Here is a 23,181-nt window from a genome sequence, read left to right on the forward strand (position 1 = left end):
ATGGCGGCGGGCACAGGGACCAGGTGGAGGAGCTCTGTGGGATGTGGAGCGGGGCGGATGCTGCCCGGTCCCGTTGTGCTGCTTGATACCGAAAAGTGTTTAATCCAACGGCTGCTGGATATACCTGTGGCCAAGAAATACCCGTACACCGCGACCACAAGGCTGGACCACAGTCCCACCCGCAGCACTTTGTGCAATAACCAGGTATAAACACCCCAATTGTACCCTATGGGGATGAGTTCCACACCTGGTTGTATGGGCAGCTGGAGGGGTTTGTCCACCTCGCCCTCCCCAGAAGGCTTTTGGCAAGACTCAAGTGTTTCAAGCTGGGAAATCTGGCTTGTGATTGCAGCTGCATTGTTGGTGCTGTGGCTATTCTGTGGTTAATGGGTTTTATCTCTGGCAACCCAAAAGAGCCGCATATCTTGCATGTGAATAAGCTGTACTGTGAACCTGACCGGGTCTTTCTGACGGGGCTTAGAGCTAGCAGAGCTATTCCTGGGGGGTGGGGAATGTAGTTATGCTTTTGTGTTTGCAACACATGGAAGCAGCCGCGGTGCTGGGAGGCCCCGTGTCCATAGGGAGCGGGGTCCCTGTGGTCCCCATCGCGCTGTGAGTGATGTGGGGATGTGCTCACCCGCACCTCTCCCTCCAGAGCAGGGTGCTGACCCCTCCGGGGCCCTTGTCCTCCCTGGGACCACGGCCAGGAAGAGCTTCGAGGCAGGATGTACTCGCCCACGGGCTCCAGGAGGGGCTTCCCCAGGCAGGTAGGTGGGTTTGTGACCCCCCTGCTGCCGTGCTGCCAGGGTAGTGGGAGGGGGGGAGCTCTGGGGGCAATGGGGGATGCTCCATTGCATAGGATGCTGAGGAGGCAGGAGTGCATCACTGATGTATGGGGAAGAATTGGGACTTATCTGCGACCTCATGCAGGGGAAGAGGATGGATGGGCTCCTGGCTCCCCATCCCTGCTCAGCATCCAGCTGGTGCAAGGGTCAAGGTGAGGGTCCCATCCTGCTTTCACCTCCCTGTGCTCTCTCCACAGCCTGGTCCTTGGCAAGCTGGACCATCACCACCCCGACGTTATGGCTCCCAGAACATGTGGGATGAGATGCCCCAGCGCAGGAGAGGGAGAGGCCAGTGGTGCCCGGTAAGGGGCCATGCAGTGGGGAGAGATGGTGCTGTTGGGGTTCACCTGCAAATCTGGGGTAGCCAAAACCATGGGTTCCCCGTGCAGCAGGAGAGACAGAAGGGGCTGAGCACTGCCGTGGGGAGGGGGAACCACAGCAAATCTAAACCCAGGGAGCTGCCATCCTTTGCAGCCTGATCCCTGGGAGCCCTTCCCTGGTCTTGACTTCCATGTGGCTGAGGAGAACAGGGGATGGGCACCCAACAACTGCCTCCCGCCACCATCCTGGCACAATGAAGAGTGTGACCAAGGACCTGTGGAGTGCTTCGGAGAGGGCCAGTACTCGGTATGGGGAGGTGGGCCAGGGGGATGGCAGCTGCGTGGCTGTCTCCAGTGTGCCACTGTCCTCACTGGTGGGGATTTGCCATTGCAGCCCTGGCTCTCTGAGCCCGGACCATTCCCTGGCCCTGATGACCTCTATGGGAATGAGGAGAACAGGAGATGGGGACCTCATGATGTGTCACCTCCACGCCACTGGGACAATGAAGAATGTGACCAAAGACCTGAAGCCTGCTTTGGAGAGGGCTGGTACCCGGTGAGGAGAAATGGACCAGAGGGGTGGCAGCTGTGTGGCTGTTCCCTGCATGCCACTGTCCTCACTGGCGATCATTTGCCATTGCAGCTTTGGTCCTGTGACCCCAGGCCATTCCCTGGCCCTGCTGACTACTGTGGGAATGAGGAGTACAGGGGATGGGCACCCAATGACTGGTCCGCTCCATGCTTTTGGGGTGCCAGAGGTGACGGAGGACCTGAGGAGTGCTTTGGAGAGGGCTGGCACCCGGTGAGGGGTGGTGGACTGGGGGCAAGGAGCGGGTGAAATGAGCCAGGGGCCATTCACTGCCATGGTGAGCAGCACAATGCATGGGGACAGGTTTCCCTGCATGGCAGACCCCCAGCATCCCCTGCCCTGCTCTGTGTCTAAACCCACCTCGTTCCCTGCAGGAGATGATGCCACCCGGCCCCAGCCGCTCTACCTGGCGTGAATTCCCCAACGAGAGGCAGCACTCCCCCTGGCCCCCTGCCCACCAGACAGAGTGAGTGCCTGTGCCCATGGTGGGGCACACGGGGCCAGGCTCTGTGGCCAGGCACAGCCAAGGAAGGGGATGCAGCTTTGGAGCTAGCTCAAGGTCGAGGGATTGCACTGGAGATCCCTTCCAGCCTCAGTCCTATCTCCTGCATCTGCCTTTGTTCCTGCAGGGAGCAAGGTGGCTTCCAGGATGACTGCAAGCCCTGGGGCTTCCATGGCCCTTCTAGGAGGCACTGCCAACGCCTTCGCAGAGCCCACCGAAAGCCAACCACGGTCCTGCGCCCGCTGTGTGTTCAGCCCAGAGGTATGTGCCTTACACTGTGCTCAGCACCAGCTCCTCGCTGCTCAGCACCAGCTCCTCGCTGCTCAGCACCAGCTCCTCGCTGCTCAGCACCAGCTGCTTGGGCAGAGCGAGGAGTTGCTCCTGTTGTGTGTCTCGCTCCGCAGGGTATTGGCCACCCTCTCGGTCTACTCGCGGCTCTGGGACGAGCCAGCCAGTGGTCAAAGAAGAGCCACTTACTCCCATCAAAGCTCCTGTGCAGAGCGGGGAGCAGCAGGCCAAGGTTGTGGGATTTCACTGCTTACATGCCAAACGGTGACCGGGTTTGCCTGGCTGGAGCCCCGCACGGTGCTGCCGTGGCCCTGACCCTCACTGTGTCCTCCAGGACATGCCAGCAGCCAGTGAGAAGGTCCCAGAGTGCTCCAGAGCCACCAGTACCTCTCAGAAGAGCCTGGCTGCTGATCCCCAGGTTGTGACAGAGGCTGTGAAGACAGAGCAGGCAGCAGGAGAGATGCTGGTAGGAGATCGCTCCTCTCCTGGGGCACCTCTGGAGGTGTCTCAGGGTCTCCTTGGCCACTGTAACTCTTCCTCCTCGCTCTCATCCAGCCCTTTCGCTCTTCACCTTGCTGTCTCTTTGCCAGGCATGGGATTTTTCCTGACTCTTCTCCAGTGCTGCAAAGCCCCATGGTTTCCTTTGGGTTTTCCTTTGTCCCCAGGCTCCTCTTCCCGGGACAGACACATGGCCCAGCCTCACACCATTGCATGTCCCCAGGTTGAGCAGGCAGCCTAGGCCCTTCTGCTTTGGAAACAGAGCCAGCCCCGCTGGGGAAGAGTTCTGCTGGGCCAGGGGAGCAGCTCCTGCTTCTCTCCTTCCCTCCTAAGAGCAGAGCCCAGGGAGCTTGCACTCCCCTTTGCAAACCCTTTTATCCCTTTGCCTGGGTGGCATCGCCAGCCCTCACCATGGGCTCTGCAATGCTTTGTTACAGGTAAAGCCATGCAACCAAAGCAGCCCTGAGGCTGGTGCTGGGTCATGTCCCTGCAGTCCCACAGCCCCTCCGGAGCCTGCTGAGCCATCCCAGGGCCAGCAGGGCAAGGTAGAAGCTGCCAGTGCTGGGGTGAGTCTTGGGGTGGGCAGCCCCATTGTGTGTCCCCCCCCAGGGGAGAGGCCACTGCTGAGGGCAGGGCTGTGCTGGCTCCCCCCATCCTGTGCACCCACAGCTTCTTGGTGACCTTCAGCCATCCAAACTCTTGCAGATCCCACCAGAAGATCCCACAGAGCCCAAGGTACAACCCAGAGAGGCTTCCTCCTGTACCTGCATCAAACCAGAGACCTCAGCAGGGACCCAGCACCCTCCTGAATCCAGTGAGGCGAAACCGGTACGGGGCAGGGTGTCTCTGCTCTCGCTCCGAGGTGTCCCTGCATGGGGCGGGTGCCCCGGGATGCTGCCGCAGCTTGGGAGCAGGATCCTGTTGGCAGGATTAGGGGCTGGGTAAAAGCACTGCTTTGTCTGGAGGCAGAGCCCGTGGCAGCCCCGGAGATGCCGATAAATGGGAACGAGCTGGGAATAGGCCAACAGAACAACGAGAGGCGTGATGGAGCGTGACCAACCTGGGGCTCCAGCCTCAGCGCGAGCGATGCAGAGCAGCTTATTTACTGCCTAATGGCCAAGAGAAAGCTGCTGGCAGGGCTCTTGTGGTGATGCTGGGGGGGAGCTGGGGCAGCTCTTGCATGTCAGAGAAGGGAGCCAAGTGGGTCCCCACACAGGGTGACCAGTCCCTGGCTAGCAATGGGTGCTGCTAGCCCCAGTTCAGCCTAAACCTTGCCCAGACCCTCTCTCCTTCAAAGGGTCTGACTCTTCCTCACCTTTATCACTGCACAGGCTGCAGATGACTCGCACCAGCTCTGCTCTGAGCTCCCAAACCCCTCCCCAGCCATCACAGACCTCCGCTCTGCTGCTGTCCTCTCCAGGAAGGAGAAGATTGAGCTGGTGAGTCCTTGTGGCCCCTGAGCTGTGGGGGCAGAAGTGATGCTGGGTGATGTGGGATGTGAGTTTGGTACTTTTGGGGTCACTGGGGGGAAACGCCTCTTAGCAACAACAGTGGTTGTAGGGGAAGTGCTTGTGGGCGAGAAGGGCTTTAAGTGGGCTCATGGGGTTTGTGGATGAGCTCGGGGGGGTGCATGCTATTGGTGGGGAGGTTTTGGGAGGTCCTGTGCTGACTCCATGCTGCTCCCCTGCAGTCCTACCAGCAGTTCAGCCTGACCATCGCAGTGGTGGCCACGATGCTGCTGCAGAAGGAGCCCTCCATGGAGGCAGCGCTGGGGCTGGCGCTGAGGGCGAACCTGCGCCAGGGCCGCATCCACCACCTCCAGGAGCTGGAGGACTTCATCAACAGCTACGACTCGGCCACCCCAAGCCACTGAGGGTGCTGAGCCCTCAGGTCAGGATGTTATGGACACATTGGTGCGATCCCACCACCTCTCACGGACATGGAGGTGGGGGAAGTGGGTGCTTGGTTTTAGCCCTGCTCAGTGTGGGGAGGCTGCAATGTTTGCTCCCCTCCACCCCAGCTCCTCGCTCCATTCCTGGTTCACAGGGATGTGCCCTGAACCCCCTGGGTTGTTCTTTGGTTTACATCTAAGTTAAACCAGTTGTGATCGTTGCAGCTCTTGCTCTGGCATCCTTCTGGTCCCACTCTCCTCGTGTTGCAGAGCCCACCGTAGGGGATCACTGGTGGCATGGTCAATGCCATGCTGGCCCCGAGGTGAGGAGGAATGGGGACAGAGCTGTGCTGGCTCTCTTGCGGTCAGATTTCAGCCGAACTTTATTGGAGCATCGTCGTTGGCAGCAGCAGAGCTGCTCCCTTGGTGCCATGAGGGATGGAGCATGGCTGGCCATGGTGTTCATCCTTCAAGGTATCCCAGTGAAGGATCCCACCCTGCAGCCAGGACCCTGCCTGTCCCCACAGGTCCCCAGCAGCAGGACGATGCAGGCAGCTCTGCCTTTGTCCCCTCCCCTGCATGTGGCTGCTCTCTGGGCTGCCACCGTGTCTGCGAAGGGAGGCCGCAGCTCCCTGCTCCCTACCTGCTTTTCCTGTTCCTAATTGCGGGAGAGGCCGCTGGGAATCACAGGCTGTTGTTTGCCGGTGGCTGCCGGGGGGGGGGGAAGGATCCCAACAGCTTCCCATGAGCCTTGAGCCACATCCAGCACACACTCGGAACGTGGTGAGAGCACGGCAGGGGCTGGCAGGGCAGCAGCCCGGGTCCAGTACCCCCAGTCCCTGCTGTTAGGACACGCTGCAGTGCTTGCTGCTGCCCCACGGCTTCACCGTCCTGCCCCTGGCCCTCTCCGGAGGCTCCCTGCCCAGGGAGCTCATCCCAGGCTTGGGAATGGGCTTCCCAAAGAAGAAACCCTCTTCCTCTGAGTCCGTGTCTGAAGATGAAGAGCAGGTGGGGCACCAGGAGTCATCCTCCTCTGTGATGTCCTGCAGGTCGATGTCCTCCGGCTGCAGGCTGTGCTGGCCAGGGGATGTGCCTGCTCGGAACGATGCGTTTCCATTGCCTGCGGGTGCTCTGGGCTCAGAGCCCCCCAAAACTGGGTGTCCCGAGCCTCCAAGCTCATTGGGACCCTCTGTGCTGGGCTGGGGGGCAGAGGGGTGTCCGGCCGGTGGTCCCAGCATCCCTGTGTGCGCAGCATCGCTGCTCCGCTCCTTACCCACTGCTCCGCAGCCCTCCCGACTCCTGAACGCAGGATGTACGGGGGCCGGATCTGAAGGAGCCTCTGGAAGAAGGAAAGCAAAGGTGGGTGAGAAGGGGAAGGCTGAGCCTGCCCTGCCCCAGCCCCTCGGCGTGCAGAGGAGGGTTTTACCCACCGAATCCCAACCACCAGCATTCACCCTGCTGTGGGCAGTGGGCTGGGGACTCGGTGCTTGTGCTGCATCCATGTCCCAGACCCCATAAAGTACCCAGGGGCTGAGCGGAGCCTGGTTTTGCTCCCGCTCCCCTCCCACCACATCACAAGCGGAGCAGGAGCATCCTTACCAGCCCCTTCCACCGGCTGCCTGCAGCCCCCGGTGCCGCCGGTCCTGCCCGCGGCGCTGGCTCGGGACAGGGGCGTCGAGGCCGGGGATGGAGCCGAAGCGAAGGCAGAGTCGGAGGAGTCGGAGGAGGCGCTGGAGGCTCCGTCCTGCCGCCGGCTGCAGGTCTCGGAGCAGAAGAGCCGCCCGCGGCGCGCCGTGAGGGGCTGCCCCCGCAGGGGCTTGCGGCAGCGGCTGCAGCAGAAGCAGGCGGCCCGGGCGTGCCAGCGCAGCCCCTGGTGCGTGGCCTCCTCGCTGTCAGCACCTGAGGGGCAACCACGGGTGAGGGGGAGGCTCTGCCCGCAGCCCCCCTGCCAGAGCCCGTCCTTCCCACCCAGCCGCAGGGATCTGGCTCCGGAGCGGCAGCTCCCGGCCCACGTCCTGCCTGGGGAGCCCCGGAGCAGCCTTACGGGGGGGGGGGGGGGGGGGGCTACAAGGATCCTGTGCATCAGGGATGTAGCAATAAAGCAAAGGGTGATGGGTTCAAACTGAAACGGGGAGTTCAGGTTGGAGATAAGGAAGACGGTCCTCCCTGTGAGGGTGCTGAGGCACTGGCACAGGGTGCCCAGAGAAGCTGTGGCTGCCCCATCCCTGGCAGTGTTCAAGGCCAGGTTGGACACAGGGGCTTGGAGCAAGCTGCTCTATGGAAGGGGTCCCTGGATCAGCTTTAAGGTCCCTTCCAACCCAAACCATTCCTTGATCCTCTTTCACCCTGCCCGGGTTGAGGGGTGCTGGGCCGTACCGATGGGGTCCCCGCAGGCCTGGCAGGGCTCAGCGAAGAGGCTCTCGAAGCATCCACGGCAGCAGGGGCGGCCGCTCTGCATCACGTAGCGCTGCCCGCGCAGGGGAGCATCGCACTCCAGGCAGCAGAAGTGCTCCAAGTGCCAGCGCCGGCCCTCGGCCTCGATGCATTCCTCCATGAAGATCAGCTGGAGGGGGAAAGCCATCCATAAAGGATCCATCTGGAACCCCATAGCCTGGAGGATGCTTTGCCGTGCTGAGAGCACAGGGACTCGGGAAGGAACATTTCCTCTTGGCCATCAGCGTGTCTGCAGCTCCAGATGAGCATGCGGTCTCTTAACAACACAAAAGGGAGTCAAAAGCTTCCCCCCTGCCCAGCACTCACCTGGTCGCAGGAGGCACAGCGGGGCCGAAAGAGCTCAGCGTGGTGCCGGCCGCAGTAGATCCTCCCATCCTGCTGGAAGTAGATGAGGTCCACCAGGGGCTGGTGGCAGAAGTGGCAGGAGAAGCAGGACGGATGCCAGAACTGGTCCCCGAGGCGCGATGCTGAGACCCCTGGGTCCCCCTTGTTCAGCCTCCGGCCGCACTGCAAGGCAGAGGGGATGCGGTGTTTGGAGCCAGGCTGGGGATGGGTCCCCACTGGGGAATAACGGGTGCTCATAGCGGGGATGCTTCACCTTCTTGCAGGGACAGCCATGGCAGGGACCCGGCACGGGGCATGCCAGCCCCTGCCCCAGCGCTTCGCGTCTCCGTCGGGCACTGAAGGCTCGGAGCTGCCTCCTCTCCTCCTCGGCGAGGTCGGGGCAGTACCGCTCCTGCACGGGGAGGTGGAGGTGAGGGGATGGGGTGCGGGTAAAGCCCAGGGTGGGCAGCACCCAACTGATCGGTATCTTACATCGCAGTCCTGAGGGGGCAGCTGCTGCAGGAGGGCTCTAGTGCGGAGCTGGATGCTGTCAGTGGGTGAGCAGGGATGCAGAGTGGGGGCGCCGGAGCACGGCGGGACCTGAGGGTGTTGTGTAGAGGAGAGAAACACAAGTGGGTTTTTAGGGGGGTTCAAGCTGCATTGCTCAAACACATGCTTCATCGTGGGGATGCTCTGCTGTGGGTACCACTGTGGATGGTGATACCATTTCCATCATCCCAGGGCTGGGGATGCTCTGCTGTGGGTACCACTGTGGATGGTGATACCATTTCCATCATCCCAGGGCTGGGGATGCTCTGCTGTGGGTACCACCATGGATGGTGATACCATTTCCATCATCCCAGGGCTGGGGATGCTCTGCTGTGGGTACCACCATGGATGGCACCCACAGGGCTGGGAGAGATACAGGGTGCTCCCACCTCGGGGGGCGCAGGCTCTGTGGAGGGCTCCGGATACTCTTCCAGGGCACAGCCGGAGTCGCTGTCGGATGAGGCCAGCGGGAGGCTGGTGGTGGTGGTGCCGCAGGGAGGGGGCTCATCGCGCTGGGGCCATGCGGTGCTGGGCAGGGACATGAGCTGGGGAGACAGGATGGGAGCTGGTGAGAGCCTCAGCGAGGCGGGGAGTAGGGCACTGATGGGGTGGGGATGGCTTGAAGCTGTGCAGGGAAGACCCCGGGTGTCCATGCTCAAGCAGCACAGAGGTTTCCCCACCAGTCCTCTGCTGGCACAGCTGATCCCTGGCCTGGTGGCCTGGCCCTGAGCGGGGCAGTGGGAGGAGACCGAGGTCCAGCCTAATCCAGTGGAAAATCGTGTATTCCCCTCGGGCTGCTATTGTTCTGCAGCCACCACCTCTCCAGGCCCACGGCTACGCAGTGGAAACCCATCCTGCGCGTCCCCTCCTCCCCATGCGGTTCCTCGCTGCTCGCTTCCTTCCTGGCTTGGCTTTCCAAAACAAAGCCTGACCAGGGGCTCCTGGGGCTCCCTGGACACCAGCCCAGAGCCCAACGCCCTCTGCCCGTGCTTCCTGCCCTGGTGCAGGGATGGGGTGGGATGGAGCTGAGCTGGGTCCCAGCGCTGTGACCAAACAGCCCCAGAGCACCCCTGCAGATGGTTCAGTGCCCACCATGGATTGAGCGACTGCTCTGGAAAGTGTTTTACACAGCAAAGAGCTTGGCATGGGCTCAGAATAAGGGTTGTGGGGTGGTAGCCCCCAGGCCATGCACTTAGGTCCTCCTGCATCAGTGCCACCATGAGGACCAGTTCACCCAGCCCATCCTGGCCAGCACCAGCAGCCACATCCCCACTAAACACCTTCAACCCCCCCTGCTCCCTGCACCACAGATCACTCGCCTTCCTATGTAGGATCTCTGGGTGATGCACCCAAACGTGGTCGGCTCTGGAGCTGGGATCAGCCAGGACCACTCGGGTTTCCCCACCAAGCACCTGAGTCAATGATTAACACTGCAGGTTGGCTCATCAGGGGTAAAACAAAAGTGCTGCTGGCTCTTCCCTGGGGTTTGGGCTTACACTGCAGGGCTGGTTGCATGGTGCTGTTTGAAGCTGTGCTCAGGAGGGGATGGGGATGAAGTAACTTGTCCCAACTCCATGTATCTGCAGGCCGAAGAGAGCCCTGGCCTTGCTGACATGGTGAAGGGCTGCTCTGCCACTGCCGGTGTTGGGCCAGGGAGCAGTCTTGGCTTTGCAGCTCCAAAAGAAGATGTGTGTCCCTGGGGATGATGGATGGGAACCTCCATGGGCTCCATGTCCATCCCCAACCCAGCTGCTACCTTGTCTGGGTAAGTGTCTCTGCTGAGCTTGGCTAATTAAGCCTCCAAGTTGCATTTATCTAATCTGTTGGGGCTTGGCTGGGATTAGACCCTTGTGATGCTCTGCAGCCCCAGCAGCACCGGTGGTACCCGTGGAACCCCATCCCTGCGGCAGCGTGCACAGGGCACCTTTTCCCATCAGCAGGGTGATGCTGGGGGACACTGGCGAGGGCAGGGCTCCTGGATCCGTAGGGATGCGCTGGGGAGCCCAGCCCGGTTTGATGTGATTACGGCGGCTGGCAGCCGTCTGGGCTGCACACAAGTCCCTGTAATTAGCCCCAGACAGTGACAGAGGTACGCGCCCCATGCTAAGGAGCCAGGCAGCCCCAACAGGTCTGTCTCCTCTGCTCCCCATCCCTATCCCCGCTTCCTTCCTGCCTTCCCTCGCTGCCTCCAGGCAGTCCTGCTGCTGCTCTTCCCTGCTGGCATGCGAAGGGATACAAGGATGCTCCCAGCCTCAGGAACGGGGGCAGGGGAGCCTGGACCAGGCATCAGGGTGCTTTGGAGGCCTGCTCTTCCCTGTGCGCACGGACCTGAGTGCTGTCGGTGCACCCCCAAAGAGGGATGTGTGACAGACCAGTCGGGCAGGCTGCGTGCCACCCGCTGTCATTTGCCTCTGCTTTAGAAGTCTCTGGTTCTGCCTGTGGGAGCTTCTCCAGGCTGCGATTGCTCAGCTCCCTTGTGCTCCCCAAAGGATGGGTGATGGCCCCGCTGCGCTCCCCTGCCTGCTCACAGCCCCTCGGTGTCTAAAGGGATTCATGGGGATCTCCATCTTGTTTGGCTCCCCGGGAGCAGCCCCTGTCTCCAGCTGGCTCCCAGCCCTCTCCTGCCAAGGTCACACATTAACTTGCAGAGCAGCCACCCTGGCCCATTCTCATTCAGCACAAGCTCCCTGCTCCCAGCATGGGCTCCATCTCTGCCATAGCCTTTGGCTAGCTGCAGTCTCCATCTCACAACATCCCACCTTCAGCCCCCTCCAGAAGCACCAAACACTCCACAAGCCCGGGGTAACACAACACCTCGGCACTACCAAAAAGAGCTGATCCCCTTTCAAGCACCCAAACGCACCGGCAGCCCTCAGAGGCACAGCTCTGTGTTCACCACCTCACCCACAGGATAACCTGTTTTCGCTTGAGCTCCTGTCAACACAGCTGCAACGGAGCTACGTGGAAATAAAGATGCAGAGCAATAAAGATGCAGCTCTTCTGGGCAGAGATAAGCTGAGGTCTGGCAAGGCAAGGCAAGCCAGAGCAGCAAGTCCTGCAGCACAGCCCGAGCCAGGCTGGAGCCTGGCTCACAAAGGAGCCCGAGGTGCCTTTTGGCCCTGTGATGGCACCAGGTGGAGCAACACTCCACTGCTGGACTGCTGGACACAGCAGTCTCTGGGTCAGCAGTGTGAGGGGACAAGGCGAGTGTAACCCCCCGTGTGTTCAGCATCCTGCTCCACCATATGGCACCACATCACCGGAGGGGGCCGTGACCAATGCCACAGGCTGCTCTGCTCATTTGGGGATGCGCCAGTGCTGCAAAGGGCTTTTCCTAACGTGTTTTTCCCCATCCAACCATTCCCGGTTCACAGGGAGCAGTGACCCATTAACCCATGGGTGTGAACCGAGCGCCAGCACCCGCCTCTCCCCGCAGCCACCAGGCTCCATCCCGGCACATCCATGTGCGACAGGGCCCAACCTCCATCACCAGCCCCAGAACATCCCATTCCACCTAATCCCGGCTGGAGGCAGGATGGCAGAGCTCAGACCCCTTCTGGAGCCCCTCACATCCAGAGACACAGCACCCCATGCCCAGTCCACCCTGGCACTACATCATGGAGCAGACCCCGTCTCTTTGCTCTCAGCGGGGGCAGCGACACCCTTCTCCTCCCTCCGTTTATTCCTCCGAGAGAAAAACAGCCCCCCAAGCCCTCCGTTTCTACTCATCCACCTCCTCTTCCCTTTCCAACAACACCCGGACGCGGCTCTCCATCCCCACCACCCCAACCCAACACATACTCACCCTGGCACACACGTACCTGCCCCTTCGCCTTGCCTTGGGCTCCGCGCTCCGTCGCTCCGTCCACTGCCTTGTCCCGGTCGGGAATGGAGGAGGCTGGGCCGGGAACACGGTGCAAAGCGAAAGGAAAACATCCAAGCTGAGCCAGGGAAACAGCTTGGTTTCCCCCCCCACCCCAACCCAACCCGCCCCTCTCTCTCTCGTGTTTAATCCGCCTCCCCAAGAGCCGGCTCCGTGTCAGCGGGGTCCTAATTACAGGTTTTCAGGGATTTCAGCCTAAACCTGCCGCGGCAGCCAATGGCAGGGGAACCCCGCGGTAGGCGGGGAGGGGAAGAGCAAAGGGCGGTGTGTGTGTGTGTGTGTGTAGGGGGGGGACGGACCCACACACGCATTAACCCCCCGGGGCAGGAGCGCTGGTGACATCGGCGCTGCTCCCTGCCTCTCATTTTCCGTCCGCGCCTCGGTTCAGCCCAGGTTGCCGTTTTGATGGCTTTTATGATCCGCGCCGTGATTTATTTCCCTAGCCGGCTCAGGGAAAGAGTCGAAGCCTCATGAAAGAGCGGGAAGTGTCATTACAGCTCCATTTAGAGGTGGAGAAACTCCGGCTGGGCTCTCACAAAGGAGGGAGCCAGGGGCGAGGCGGGATGTCCTAGTTTTCCAAAGCCCTGCTCACCTGACGACTCTGCCCTAAGAGCCATTCAGACCGGCTTCGGCTGCAGCAATTGCACCCGGGCAAGAGTCAGGGTAGAATGTATCAGAGGCTCTGACGCGAGGCACAGCGTCCTTGGTGTGCTTCGGTGCATTTGTCACATGCCAGGAGGTTTATCCTGCCCCATGATGTGACTTTAGGGATGGGCACGGACACAGCATCCCTCCAAACCCCCTCATCGGCAGAGGCTGCACCAGAGCTGATGCCCAGGAGCTGCTGCTTGGTTTGGGGCTCCATGAAGTGGAGGAGGCCCATGTGTTATGTGGGGCTCTGGGGAACCAGGGTCAGGATGACAGCCGGGATCTGCAGGGGTGGTAATTTGGTAGAGGAGGTGGCCAGGCTCTGTGGCATCACTGGTAGAGGCCGTGCAGGGCAGTGTTGGTGCATTATTACATGGATACGGTGCATGGGTGATTTATAGCTTTGCACATACCTCTGCAAAATCACCTGGGCAGGGAAAGAAGCAAGAGGAAAGGGAGAAAGGGCAGACGAGCATCTCTACAGGCCTCCGAACCCCACACAGGAGTCCTATTGGAGCTGCCAAACCAGCCCTGCAATTCCACAGGGACCCTTTAAGGGCTCGGATCTGTGCCAGGGACGTTAACCCGCTGTTTGGCTTTGCTGGGAGGTTGTTCTGTGCTGCTTTATCTTGACCCGCTCGCTGCTGTGGACTTTGTACCCCTGGGTGGTGCTGGGCCCCCTTCCTCGCCACTGCTCCCAGCGCTCCTGCATCCCTCTGCAGCATGGAATGATGGATGGGCAAAATCTTTGTTAGGGACTCGGAGCTGACACATGGAGCATTTGGGGCTTTCTAAGGAAGGACACTGAACACATTGCAGCCCAGAACCCCCCATGTGCAGCAGGGCAGGGAGGGGATCCTGCCCCTCTGTTGTGCTCTCATGAGACCCCCCCCTGCAGCCCTGATCCAGCTCTGGGGCAGCAGCACAGGAGGGACGTGGAGCTGTTGGAGCGAGGCCAGAGGAGGCCATGGAGATGCTGCGAGGGCTGGAGCAGCTCTGCTCTGGAGCCAGGCTGAGAGAGCTGGGCTGGGGCAGCCTGGAGAAGAGAAGGCTCCTGAAGGGGAGACCTGAGAGCAGCTCCAGTGCCTGAAGGGGCTGCAGGAAAGCTGGAGAGGGGCTTGGGACAAGGATGTAGGGACAGGCCAAGGGGAATGGCTTGAAGGGGAGACTGAGCTGAGCTCTTAGGCAGAAGCTCTTCCCTGTGAGGGTGCTGAGGCGCTGACCCCCATCACCCCCAGTCCCCTTCACTGACCCCTCAGCATCTCCCCTGCCCCAGACCCATCTCCACTGCCCCCCCCATTGACCCCACAGCTCCGCATCCGGCCCCAGACCCCACAATCCCCCCCCCCAACCCCGGGGACACCCAAGCCCCGCCCCTCTCTCTGACCACGCCCCTTCCCCAGTCCCCGCCCCCTCTCGGCGCTGTCGCCGCGGGCCCCGCCCGCCCCCTGGCGGCCGCCCTTGGTCCCGTCCGGGTCCTCCCCGCCCGCGACGCTCTAGGCGGCGGCCGCCGGTCTCGCTGCTCCCGGCGGGCCCGGCCCGCGCTGTGGGACGCGGCGCTGGCGGGGCCCGACCCGCACCGGGACCCCCGCACCCGGACCCCCGGGGCCGGGCCGGGGGCCGGGCGGCAGCGGGGGCCCGGGCCTCAGCTCTGCGGAGCCGGGCAGCGCCTCAGGTACCGACCCGCACCCGGGCCTTCCCCCGGCACCGGCCGCGCTCCCGTCTCCCGCTCCCCTCGTCCCCTTCCCCGCGCTCCCTTTGCGCCCTCTTCCCCGTTATCCCCCGGGCCTCGCCGCTTCCTCCTCCCCTCCAGCCCCTTTCCCTTCCCGCGGGCCCTCTTTAGCCCTTCCCCTCCCTCCCTGCCGTCGGTCGGTGCGGGGCCGTGTGAGCCGTTCCGCTCCCGGTGTCCGTGTGCAGGGCTGCCCGCTGGGGCCTTGGTCCCTTGGGAGCAGGGGGAAGCGCTGGGGTGAGGAAGGGGGGTCTTGGGTGGACGGGGCTGCTGTGGGAGCAACAGGCAGCAGTGCAGGCAGGGCCGAGGAGGGGTGCGAAGGTTTAGGTGTAAGGAGGGTTTAGGTTTGGGTGCTGGGAAAGGGGAGGGTGGGTTGCGGGTCTGGTTGGGGGGAAGCAGCGGTGGTGCCATTGGAGTGCTTGGGTTGACAGGTTAAAGGCTGTGAACTGGGGAGGCGCTGAGCGAGAGGCTGGAGCCTGGAGAGTGAAGCGTGGAAGTGATGCCCCTGAAATACGGAGCAGTGAGGAGGAGCAGGAAGGGCCCAGGGAGCGTTCAGGCATCCCGAGATGTGCATTTGCTTCTTGCTTGTGCAGTTCTGGCCACAACAACTGCTTGGGGTAGGCAGCAGCTCTTCAACCAAACCCCATTGTAGGTTAGGTGTGAGGGGAGGGAGCACCAGAGGGAAAGAGGGAGAAAGGGGAAAGAGGGAGAAAGGAGAAAGAGGAGACAAAGGTAAGATGTTTTATACCAGGTTTTGGTGTTTTTACTGATGTGATGGGAGCAGGAGGGCAGAGACAGCAGAGGACAAGGCCCTCAGTGAGCAGAATAGATGGAGCAGAGAGGGATCTGTTGCTACATTATTGAGCAAAGCTTGTAAGGTCAGCAGGGAGTAAATCCATAACTGAGCCTAGAAAAGCAAATAGGATGGGGTTGAACAGGGCGTTGGGGTGATGGGGACATGCAGGTGGCTTGATTTGTGCCCAAGCTCCTTCCTGCTTTCTAAAGCAAACACTGCTCTTCCAGGGGGCTTGGCAGGGTTAGGACATGGGAGGGCATTCTTCAGCCAAAGCCGAGGCGTGGGGTTGCAGCTGGGGGGGGGTGGTTGATTCGATGTCAGAGATGAAGTGGGAGCCCGAGGGCAGCGGCACAGCGTGGCTCTGCTCGGAGAGGCCGCTCTGTGATTCATGGTTTAATTTGGAGCGAGTGTTGAGGCGGGTTCTGGCCTGGCAGGGGGAGAGCTTTCCAATAGCCTTTTCATTTCGTGTGCTGCTCCGCTGCCAGGCTGCTCACCCGTAGGACTTCACTCCCTCACGCCGTGGATGGAGAGCTCAGCGGCTGTTCTCACCCAAGGGGACATCTCCCCTGTGACCTGCTGCTGGGTCCCCTGCCCTCGAGTGCACGCGGAATCCTTTACGTTTGCATCCAAGCCCCTGGTATTTCTCACTCCCGGTGCGTGCAGCTCCTGCCTGCTTGGTCCTTGTGCTCGCTGGCTGTGGTCAGAGCACGGAGCTTTGGGGGTTTCTGCCATTCCTTCTCACAGCCTGAAGCAGAAGGGCTGTTGTGTTCACTTGCTTTTAAGGCTGCTGGTTCTCTGACCCTTAAGGACCTTGCGTGGCATGAAGGTATCCGCACATTCCTGAGCAGCAGATGTGTGTGGTTCCTTATATCCTCACCACCTCTCAGCATTGTGTTTTATTTGCACAACTGAGAAACCCTGTGTAGAGTCCCAAAGCAGCACCTTCAAAGGGTAAAATATCTTAGTTTTAGGTTTTTGAGCTGTAGACAATGTATTTTTTTAGCAGTCACAGGAGTGCTCTTTGAAAAATTATTTCTATTTTCATACAAAAAGCAGGTCGTGAATTAAAATAATATCCTTGTGATATTTGAAAGGAGCTTCAGTCACCTCCTTACCCCCTGTGTAGCCTTCTCTGCTTTTTAACCTGTTTCATTGTATTCTCCTTGTCAGGTGGAAGATGGGACCATTTCCCTTGTGTTTTAGGTGACTCTGATACCTGTTACCATGAAGTCCCGAAGGAGATAGAGGGACAGTAGTGGGAATTTCTTCTCACTCCTCCAAAAAACCCCAACAGTTGCCTAATGGTAAGGAAGCTGTTCTTTTGAATTAGCCTTCTATTGTACCCATTAATCAAGGAACATGTTGGGGAGTTTGAGATCTGAGCCCACTGGGCCATGTTTAGGGGGAGTTGAGGAGGAAACAGGCTGTAAATGCTGTGTGGTGGGAGGAGCTGGTGAGAAAATACAGTTGTCCTCTGTTTTGTGTCCTCTCCCCAGGGATTACCTCTTACACTGACGTGATGGGGAGCTGCTGCAGTTGTCTGTGCAGAGACAGCATCCCAGACAACCATCCCACCAAATTCAAGGTAAGTGTTGCACCTTTATCCCCATCAGAGAGCCTGTGACAGCACCAACTACTAGAAAAGCCCGGTGTTGGTGGGAATCCAGGCATGAAAAGAAAGAAAACCTCTGCTCTTGCTGAGAAGTCTTTTGCTTTATAAGATTTGCAGATACGTCACTGTTTTGTTTGGCTTTTCCCCCCTTTCCTTAAGCAACCTCTGCTGCAAATACGTTTGTGTTTGCAGGAGAGATTGCCTCTGCACAGAGAGTCAGCCTGAGCGAGGAAATGGGGAACTGGAGAGAAACCTTTTATTGCTCAGGGCTGTGTTCCAGTGTCTGTGCTGAGACACATCAGCTGAACTGCCAGGCACGCAGTCTCCAGGGCTGCTGGCTTGGCACCTTCTGCCAGCACTGAATTCGTGCTCTCAGCTGAGAAAGGGCCATCTCAGCAAGCACAGGGGGACTCCACAGCAATTACAGTGTCCTCACGGGTGGGCTTTTCTGCGACACCAAATGCACTGAGTGTCCTGAGCCCTGTGGCCTCTGCAGGTAACGAACGTGGACGATGAAGGTAACGAGCTGGGATCTGGGGTTATGGAGCTGACACAGATGGAGCTCATCTTGCACACTCACAAACGAGATGCTGTCAGGTGGCCCTACCTCTGCCTGCGCCGCTACGGCTACGACTCCAACCTCTTCTCCTTCGAGAGCGGCCGGCGCTGCCAGACGGGGCAGGGTGAGTGTCCAGGTTCTGTTCATCTGATGCATCGACAGGTTCTTCTGCAGCCTCTGTTCCCCCACAGTACTGGAGTGTGCAGATCATACACTTAATGCCCCTGATAAAACACTGATGAGACCAACACTGTGGCTCAGGACCTGGGTGTAAATCTAATGCTCTCATTTTGCTAGTGCATTGGTGCTCGTGAGGCAATTGGTGGAGCAGGCTTGAGCACTGGATGGGGTGGATTTCCTGTCAGATTGCTGTTTGGCTTTGCCTAGGTACTAAAGGATGCACAGGAGGGTGTGCTGGGCTTCTTTAGCAGCTAGAAAGTGCTTTTTGCAAGGCTGAAACTTTGTTGAGCATCTTTTAACTTGAGATGAAGTGAAAGGGCATCACTGCACCTTTTTGCAGGACCCTCTTGGAGCTCTGTTCCACAGAGCTGCCAAATGCATGTCAGTAGCAACAGTTGTTTGAGCACGTTTTGGTTTTCTGGGTGCATTCTCTCTGCCTTAGTTAGTGCTGGTTCTATCCAATGCTTTGCATTTTATGCCTGGCAGTACTTTGTAACATAGAGGGAGAGGAGTTTTACGCTTTACAGACCTCATGCATGGGGCTGCTGTGCCTAGAGAAGGGAAGTGAGTCACCCAGGAGTACGTGCCAAGTCATCAGCAGCACTGGGAATAGACTCCAGTTTACAATGGGGCCTGTTAGTTCTTTTCCCAGTCTGTCTCTCTTGCTTTTAAAGAGCTGAACATTTTCTTGGCATCTGCATTCCCAAGGAGCAAAAAAAGTTTGCTTCCTCATTCTTTTAGTGTGTTTGTAAACTCCTCCTTACCCAAAAGGACTCTGTGTGACTGTTCAGTGTCAGGGTAGAGCTCTGTGCAGATCTGTAGTGCCATATGCTCCTTTTTAATATTCATGTACATGGGGTTTTCCTCTCCTGGAGTCCTCTGCTTATCAGCTGCCAGCGGTGGGAGTCGCTTCTCTTCAGGTTCTGGTTTGCCTTTTGCAGGATGCAGAGCAGTGCTTAACAACCTGTCCTGTTCAGGGCCAGGTACTGGTGGTGAAGCAGAGCCGTTTGCTTTTCACATATTACAGGATTTTTAGCAGATACATACTTACTCACTGGTCTCAAAGCAGGGGGAAATGAGAGGGGTGGCAGTGTGTTTTGAGGAGGTTTCTGCCTCCCTTGTAGGATTTGATTCTGCTCAGCTGATTGCACTGGGAGGACTCCTTCCTGATGCTGCTCCCCACCTTGTACAAGGCAGAGAGAGCTGTGTTTTGGGCCAGGATTTTGAAAGCCTTCCTCTCGGTGGCAGCAGCGTTGTTGCCATGCTGTTTCTGTTGCCATGGCTCGTGTGCCTGCCAGCCTGGATTGGCAGCTCCGTGCACACAGGCTCTGCCGGGGCTGCTCTTCTGGGGAGATGCTGTTTAATTCCATATAGATTTTAACCATTCCATTGTCCCTCCCTCATGTGCATGCTCCACAGGGCCCAGTTCAGCTTTGGGTAGCCACTGGGTAGCTTTTCCCCTGGCAGTGAGAATTGGACTGTGTGCCAAGCGAGTTAGAACAGATTAGAGCTGAAACAAGAGCGGGTAGCCTGTCCTTTCACACCTCTGCTTGTGTGGGATTGATTCTTGTAAGAGAACTTGAGATGCTCAGTATGTTCCTTGTAACGATGCACCGTTTGGTCAGATAGCAGCCATAACATTGTGTTCCTGTTGATGCAATAATCCACAGTGGTTGGTTGTTTCCCTGTGGGTTGCAGGGATTGATTGCGTTAAACACAGCAGAAGAAATCAGAGTTGCCTGTTCATTTAGAGCCAGGAATTACGCACACTCCTGGTAAAGCAGGACCCTGTCTTGCTTTGCTGACCCTCCTCTTTGTTACTGTGCAGGGATTTTTGCCTTTAAGTGTTCCAGAGCCGAGGAGATCTTTAACCTGCTCCAGGACCTGATGCAGTGTAACAGTATCAACGTTGTGGAAGAGCCTGTTGTCATCACCAGGAACAGTCACCCCACCGAGCGGGAGCTCTCCAGGACCCCCCAGGCATCCAACAGTAAGGCTCCTTCAGTGTCTGGGAGAAGAGAGGGGAACACAGGGATGTGCTCCCTCACAGCTGACCCACATGATTTAAATAGATTTAAAACAAGAGATGAGCCCCTCACTGACATGGTTTAGTGGTGGATTTGGCAGCCCTGGGGTAATGGTTGGCTTTGATGATCTTAAAGGTCTTTTCCAACCTGGTTGATTCTGTTATTCTGAGAGAGCACAGCCCTTGTGTTTAGATGAGGTGCTTTGTCACAGGGGTCTTCCCCAGAGAGGTTGATTCTGACTTACAGATACCAGCTCACTGCAGAAAGGAAGTAAACTCTATTTGTGGCAAACCAGTGCTGTAACCCCCTTACCTGCCTTGATTCTCTCCCAGGTCTGGGGTACACTGTCCCAGGATTTCCTAATGGATTTCACAGCTACTCTGGAGAAACCCTACCATACTCTGCAGCCCACCACCCCTCTGTGAGCAGCCTGAAGCATTCCTCTGTGGGTGAAGACTCTACTCATGCCCTTATTGGGCCTGATGAACAGGTAAACCTGGATGTCTTAAATTCTCCTGTTTGCAAGCAGTGACCGAGCAGCTTGTTTGCTCATGGTTCTGGGCAGTTCTGGGTTTCTTCAGCAACCCAGGGGATCCTCATACCTTGTCATCCTTTTTTTCCCCTCTTTTGCTTCGTTTTACTCTTGGAAACTTCTGCTGTGTGACACTTCACTACAACAGGCACTCTGCCTGAGGTGCCTTTCTTAATCCACTAGTATTTGCACAGCAGAACTTTAAGTTCTGTGCCATATGCATCGAGCATGAGCTAGACGATGTGTTTCTCCTGCAGTTGGACTCCCTTTGGTCTCTCCTTCAGCCCACAAATCCAGAAATGGCTTTTTTCTCCCCCCAGATCTTTCCAACTTCTGAAATTCTTTCACCCCCTCCTGCATCAGCCACCAACCTATTCTCCATCCCTGTTGGTTTCTCAGCTGCTTTGCTCTTGTCTCTTCTCTTCTCCCTTCACTGTCCCTCTGCTTCTCTCCTTGCAGTCCCACACCTACGTCAACACGGCCAATGGTGATCAGGAGTTGAGGGGCCGACACTGTATGCACTCCTTGCCTGAAGTCCACCCTCCTTTCCCCCATAGGAACCGCAGCTGCTCCCTCGAAGACCGCAATCCCCAGGTCTTCCTGCAGCCAGGGGAGGTTAAGTTCGTGTTAGGTCCCACATCCAACTGCAGACGCTCCTGTCGGCACCACCGGGAGTGCAGGACACACTTCTGCCCCCCCAACAACAACAACAACGAGTGTGAGGAGGAGTGTCCTTCACCCCAGTGCGTCTATGAGAACGTCAACGGCCTGCTGCCCCCCAGCACCTCCTCTCTCTGCCGAGGCGGGCGCTTGAAGCTGCCCCGGGAGGACTCGGGCTTAGCCGGCTGCTCCCATCGCAGGACGGCCTTGCTGCACTACGAGAACTTGCCATCCCTGCCCCCGGTGTGGGAATGCCAACCCCTCCCGCGGGGCGAGGAGGACGCAGGCGATGGGTTGACCCCTTCCCCCAGCGGCTACTCCGAGGCTGGTGAAGAAGATCCCCTCCAGAACTACATGAACTCGGAGAGCACGGCCCTGCACCGGGGCCAGCGGCGCAGCAGCTTCCTGCCGAAGCCTCGGCGCAGCTGCGTGCCCAACGTCTTCAGCTTCGACTTCCCCCGGCCCTGCCCGGAGCAGCCACGGCAGCTCAACTACATCCAAGTGGAGCTGGAGGCTGAGCCGCACAAGGGCCCTCAGAACCCCCCGGCCTCCCGTGTGCCAGCTCCTGCCAGCCCTGACGCCCGCCGGACGGACTCCTACGCGGTCATCGACCTAAAAAAGACAGCAGCCATGTCCAGTTTGCAACGGGCCCTGCCCAGAGATGATGGCACCTCACGGAAAACTCGGCATAACAGCACTGACCTGCCCTTGTGAGGGGGGCCCGCCGAGTGCCAGCACCGTGTCGTGGCTTCCGTACCTGCCTTCGGTGTGACTTCCGTTCGCCATTGCCTTCTGCTTCCCTGTTTACCCCATTACTTGGTGTCACGGGATGGCTCCTACAGCTGATGTTAAGCCTAGTCTGTCTGTCTGTCCTCCCCTCTCTGTCTGTCCCATGTCGTTCGTTTTTGAAGCCTTGTGGGGTATTCAGCATCGCTGTTTGAAGGTTCAGCCTCCAGCAGGAGGGGCAGGAGGTGCCAGCAGTGGCACCGGTGCTGTGTGGGTCCAGCCTTGGATTGGCTTAGCTCTGCTCTCGCCTGGCAGCTCCATGAGCAGTGCCAAGAGCCTGGCTCCAGAGGCAGAGCATAGCATGGTGGAGGCATGTTTCCCAAAGTGAGTTGCTTTAGGAGCTCCACTGCAAATCCAGCCTATTTTCCATGGATTCCATGCCTTGCGGCTCGAGGCGACTGCTGCAGCTGGGCCTTGTGGTTTCGCCGGTCCCTGGGGATGTGGGGGCTCATGCTGTGGTCTTTCCCCCCTCAGCTCCTTCTTCCCCTCTGCACTGTTCCGTGTTTTCTTGTAGAAGCTTTTGATACTTCTGTCCCTCTCTCAGATTCCATTTGAATTGGGCAGCTCTAGAAACGAAGAGGACAGACAGCCATGGGCGCAGACACTGTGATCACATAAACCTGACTTCCTAAAGAGACCCTGCTTTAAAAGGAGGGGAAGACCACAACTGTGAGAGAGGTTTGAGGTTTGGTACAGAAATCTTCAGTTGTACCATACCCTGCTCTTTAAAGGTTCTTTTTGGTGGCTGTTCCAAAATGGTGTTGATTTATTTATTTGCTTATTTATTCACTCGATGATGTTTTGCATCCCAATGGTGATTGCCCAGACCAGTGCCAATAGGACACGAGCACTCGCCGTGGCTCACTCCTGCCTGGGGGGGGGACAGCTCTCAGAAGAGGTTGGTGGCTTTGCTGAGCTGCTGCTGGGGAAAAGAGCAGTTGTGACTCAATAGACATGTTTAAACTGGGACCGACTGTCGCAGGCTGGGTGGCAAATGGGAGACGTGGGAGTGCGAGCGGAGCTGCCAGGCAGCCGAGCCTGGAGTTGTATCAGAGTCTTTGCCTTCACCCACGTGCCTGGCTGGCTCCATGAGGAATGTTTGATCGGTGTCCTGAGGGAATGTGCAGTTGGTTTCCTGCAGCTGGGGGCTTGGAAGGGCTCAGCTTCAGCTCCTGGGTAAATCTGTGGCCTTTGATGTGGTTTTTTTCTCTTGATACCAGGGCTGAGTCTAAGCTGAGCTGTGAGGCCTCTGCATGAGGCCCTGTGTAGGGTCTCTGCTCCTTGTCCTGTTGCAGGCTGTCCCACCACCCCTCTCCACATGGTGACACACTGCAGCTTAGTCCCTCCCTGGCTCACTCTTTGCCATTATAAGCTATTCCAATATGACACAAGTGCTCTGGATTCCCACCCTTCTGCTGCCTGTGTTCATCTTCCTCCCTGGGATAGGAGTGGGGAGAGCTAGTGCTCTCCGATGTGTCCCACTGCCAAATCTTGCTGTGTTCTCCTTGT

At 58.6% G+C, this 23,181-nt stretch overlaps 4 protein-coding genes across 5 annotated transcripts; 3 read left to right on the forward strand and 1 right to left on the reverse strand.

The window, feature by feature from the left end:
• LOC130606948 (uncharacterized) lies at positions 1–2,812 on the forward strand. Its single transcript, XM_057423592.1, has 6 exons — positions 1–204; positions 656–767; positions 1,273–1,967; positions 2,129–2,220; positions 2,384–2,517; positions 2,661–2,812. Exons 1-6 carry the CDS (start codon positions 1–3, stop codon positions 2,810–2,812), a joined length of 1,389 nt encoding a protein of 462 aa, XP_057279575.1.
• Positions 2,813–2,989: 177 nt separating this feature from the next.
• Positions 2,990–4,988, forward strand: LOC130606921 (periphilin-1-like). Its single transcript, XM_057423557.1, has 5 exons — positions 2,990–3,010; positions 3,480–3,608; positions 3,748–3,870; positions 4,374–4,481; positions 4,733–4,988. The coding sequence occupies exons 1-5, from the start codon at positions 3,005–3,007 to the stop codon at positions 4,913–4,915; spliced, it is 549 nt and encodes a 182-aa protein (XP_057279540.1). The 5' UTR covers positions 2,990–3,004; the 3' UTR covers positions 4,916–4,988.
• Positions 4,989–5,357: 369 nt separating this feature from the next.
• Positions 5,358–12,227, reverse strand: PRICKLE4 (prickle planar cell polarity protein 4). The gene is made up of 8 exons (XM_057423569.1): positions 12,082–12,227; positions 8,650–8,805; positions 8,204–8,311; positions 7,986–8,123; positions 7,694–7,894; positions 7,310–7,496; positions 6,533–6,832; positions 5,358–6,272 (listed from the first exon to the last, which is right to left on the reverse strand). Exons 2-8 carry the CDS (start codon positions 8,800–8,802, stop codon positions 5,779–5,781), a joined length of 1,581 nt encoding a protein of 526 aa, XP_057279552.1. The 5' UTR covers positions 8,803–8,805; positions 12,082–12,227; the 3' UTR covers positions 5,358–5,778.
• A 2,085-nt stretch (positions 12,228–14,312) lies between these two features.
• On the forward strand, positions 14,313–22,428 carry FRS3 (fibroblast growth factor receptor substrate 3). Of its 2 annotated transcripts, none has more exons than XM_057423579.1 (7): positions 14,313–14,466; positions 16,487–16,620; positions 16,813–16,901; positions 17,425–17,611; positions 19,496–19,657; positions 20,027–20,184; positions 20,686–22,428. In XM_057423579.1, the coding sequence occupies exons 3-7, from the start codon at positions 16,836–16,838 to the stop codon at positions 21,598–21,600; spliced, it is 1,488 nt and encodes a 495-aa protein (XP_057279562.1). In that variant the 5' UTR covers positions 14,313–14,466; positions 16,487–16,620; positions 16,813–16,835; the 3' UTR covers positions 21,601–22,428. The 2 variants fall into 2 exon arrangements, with proteins under 2 accessions (XP_057279562.1, XP_057279563.1); XM_057423580.1 differs by having other exon boundaries at positions 14,326–14,466; positions 16,520–16,620.
• The last annotated feature ends 753 nt before the right edge of the window (positions 22,429–23,181 follow it).

The sequence above is a fragment of the Pezoporus wallicus genome, unplaced genomic scaffold, assembly GCF_028554395.1.
Source record: "Pezoporus wallicus isolate ANWC-B61680 ecotype Strahan unplaced genomic scaffold, APGP_CSIRO_Pwel_v1 contig_13071, whole genome shotgun sequence".
NCBI lineage: Eukaryota > Metazoa > Chordata > Aves > Psittaciformes > Psittacidae > Pezoporus > Pezoporus wallicus.

What these genes read in the sequence shown, in the direction of transcription:
- PRICKLE4 (XM_057423569.1), bottom strand. Translation starts at nt 8,802, where the DNA reads ATGTCCCTGCCCAGCACCGCATGGCCCCAGCGCGATGAGCCCCCTCCC. An exon ending in GCTGTGCCTCCTGCGACCAG is followed by an intron (nt 7,497 to 7,693) that starts GTGAGTGCTGGG and finishes TTCCCCCTCCAG; the next exon opens with CTGATCTTCATGGAGGAATG. An exon ending in GCAGCCGGTGGAAGGGGCTG is followed by an intron (nt 6,273 to 6,532) that starts GTAAGGATGCTC and finishes TCCTTCTTCCAG; the next exon opens with AGGCTCCTTCAGATCCGGCC.
- LOC130606948 (XM_057423592.1), top strand. Translation starts at nt 1, where the DNA reads ATGGCGGCGGGCACAGGGACCAGGTGGAGGAGCTCTGTGGGATGTGGA. An exon ending in GCACTTTGTGCAATAACCAG is followed by an intron (nt 205 to 655) that starts GTATAAACACCC and finishes CTCTCCCTCCAG; the next exon opens with AGCAGGGTGCTGACCCCTCC. An exon ending in TTGGAGAGGGCTGGCACCCG is followed by an intron (nt 1,968 to 2,128) that starts GTGAGGGGTGGT and finishes CGTTCCCTGCAG; the next exon opens with GAGATGATGCCACCCGGCCC.
- LOC130606921 (XM_057423557.1), top strand. An exon ending in AATCCAGTGAGGCGAAACCG is followed by an intron (nt 3,871 to 4,373) that starts GTACGGGGCAGG and finishes ATCACTGCACAG; the next exon opens with GCTGCAGATGACTCGCACCA. An exon ending in GGAAGGAGAAGATTGAGCTG is followed by an intron (nt 4,482 to 4,732) that starts GTGAGTCCTTGT and finishes GCTCCCCTGCAG; the next exon opens with TCCTACCAGCAGTTCAGCCT.
- FRS3 (XM_057423579.1), top strand. Translation starts at nt 16,836, where the DNA reads ATGGGGAGCTGCTGCAGTTGTCTGTGCAGAGACAGCATCCCAGACAAC. An exon ending in ACCATCCCACCAAATTCAAG is followed by an intron (nt 16,902 to 17,424) that starts GTAAGTGTTGCA and finishes TGGCCTCTGCAG; the next exon opens with GTAACGAACGTGGACGATGA. An exon ending in GACCCCCCAGGCATCCAACA is followed by an intron (nt 19,658 to 20,026) that starts GTAAGGCTCCTT and finishes ATTCTCTCCCAG; the next exon opens with GTCTGGGGTACACTGTCCCA.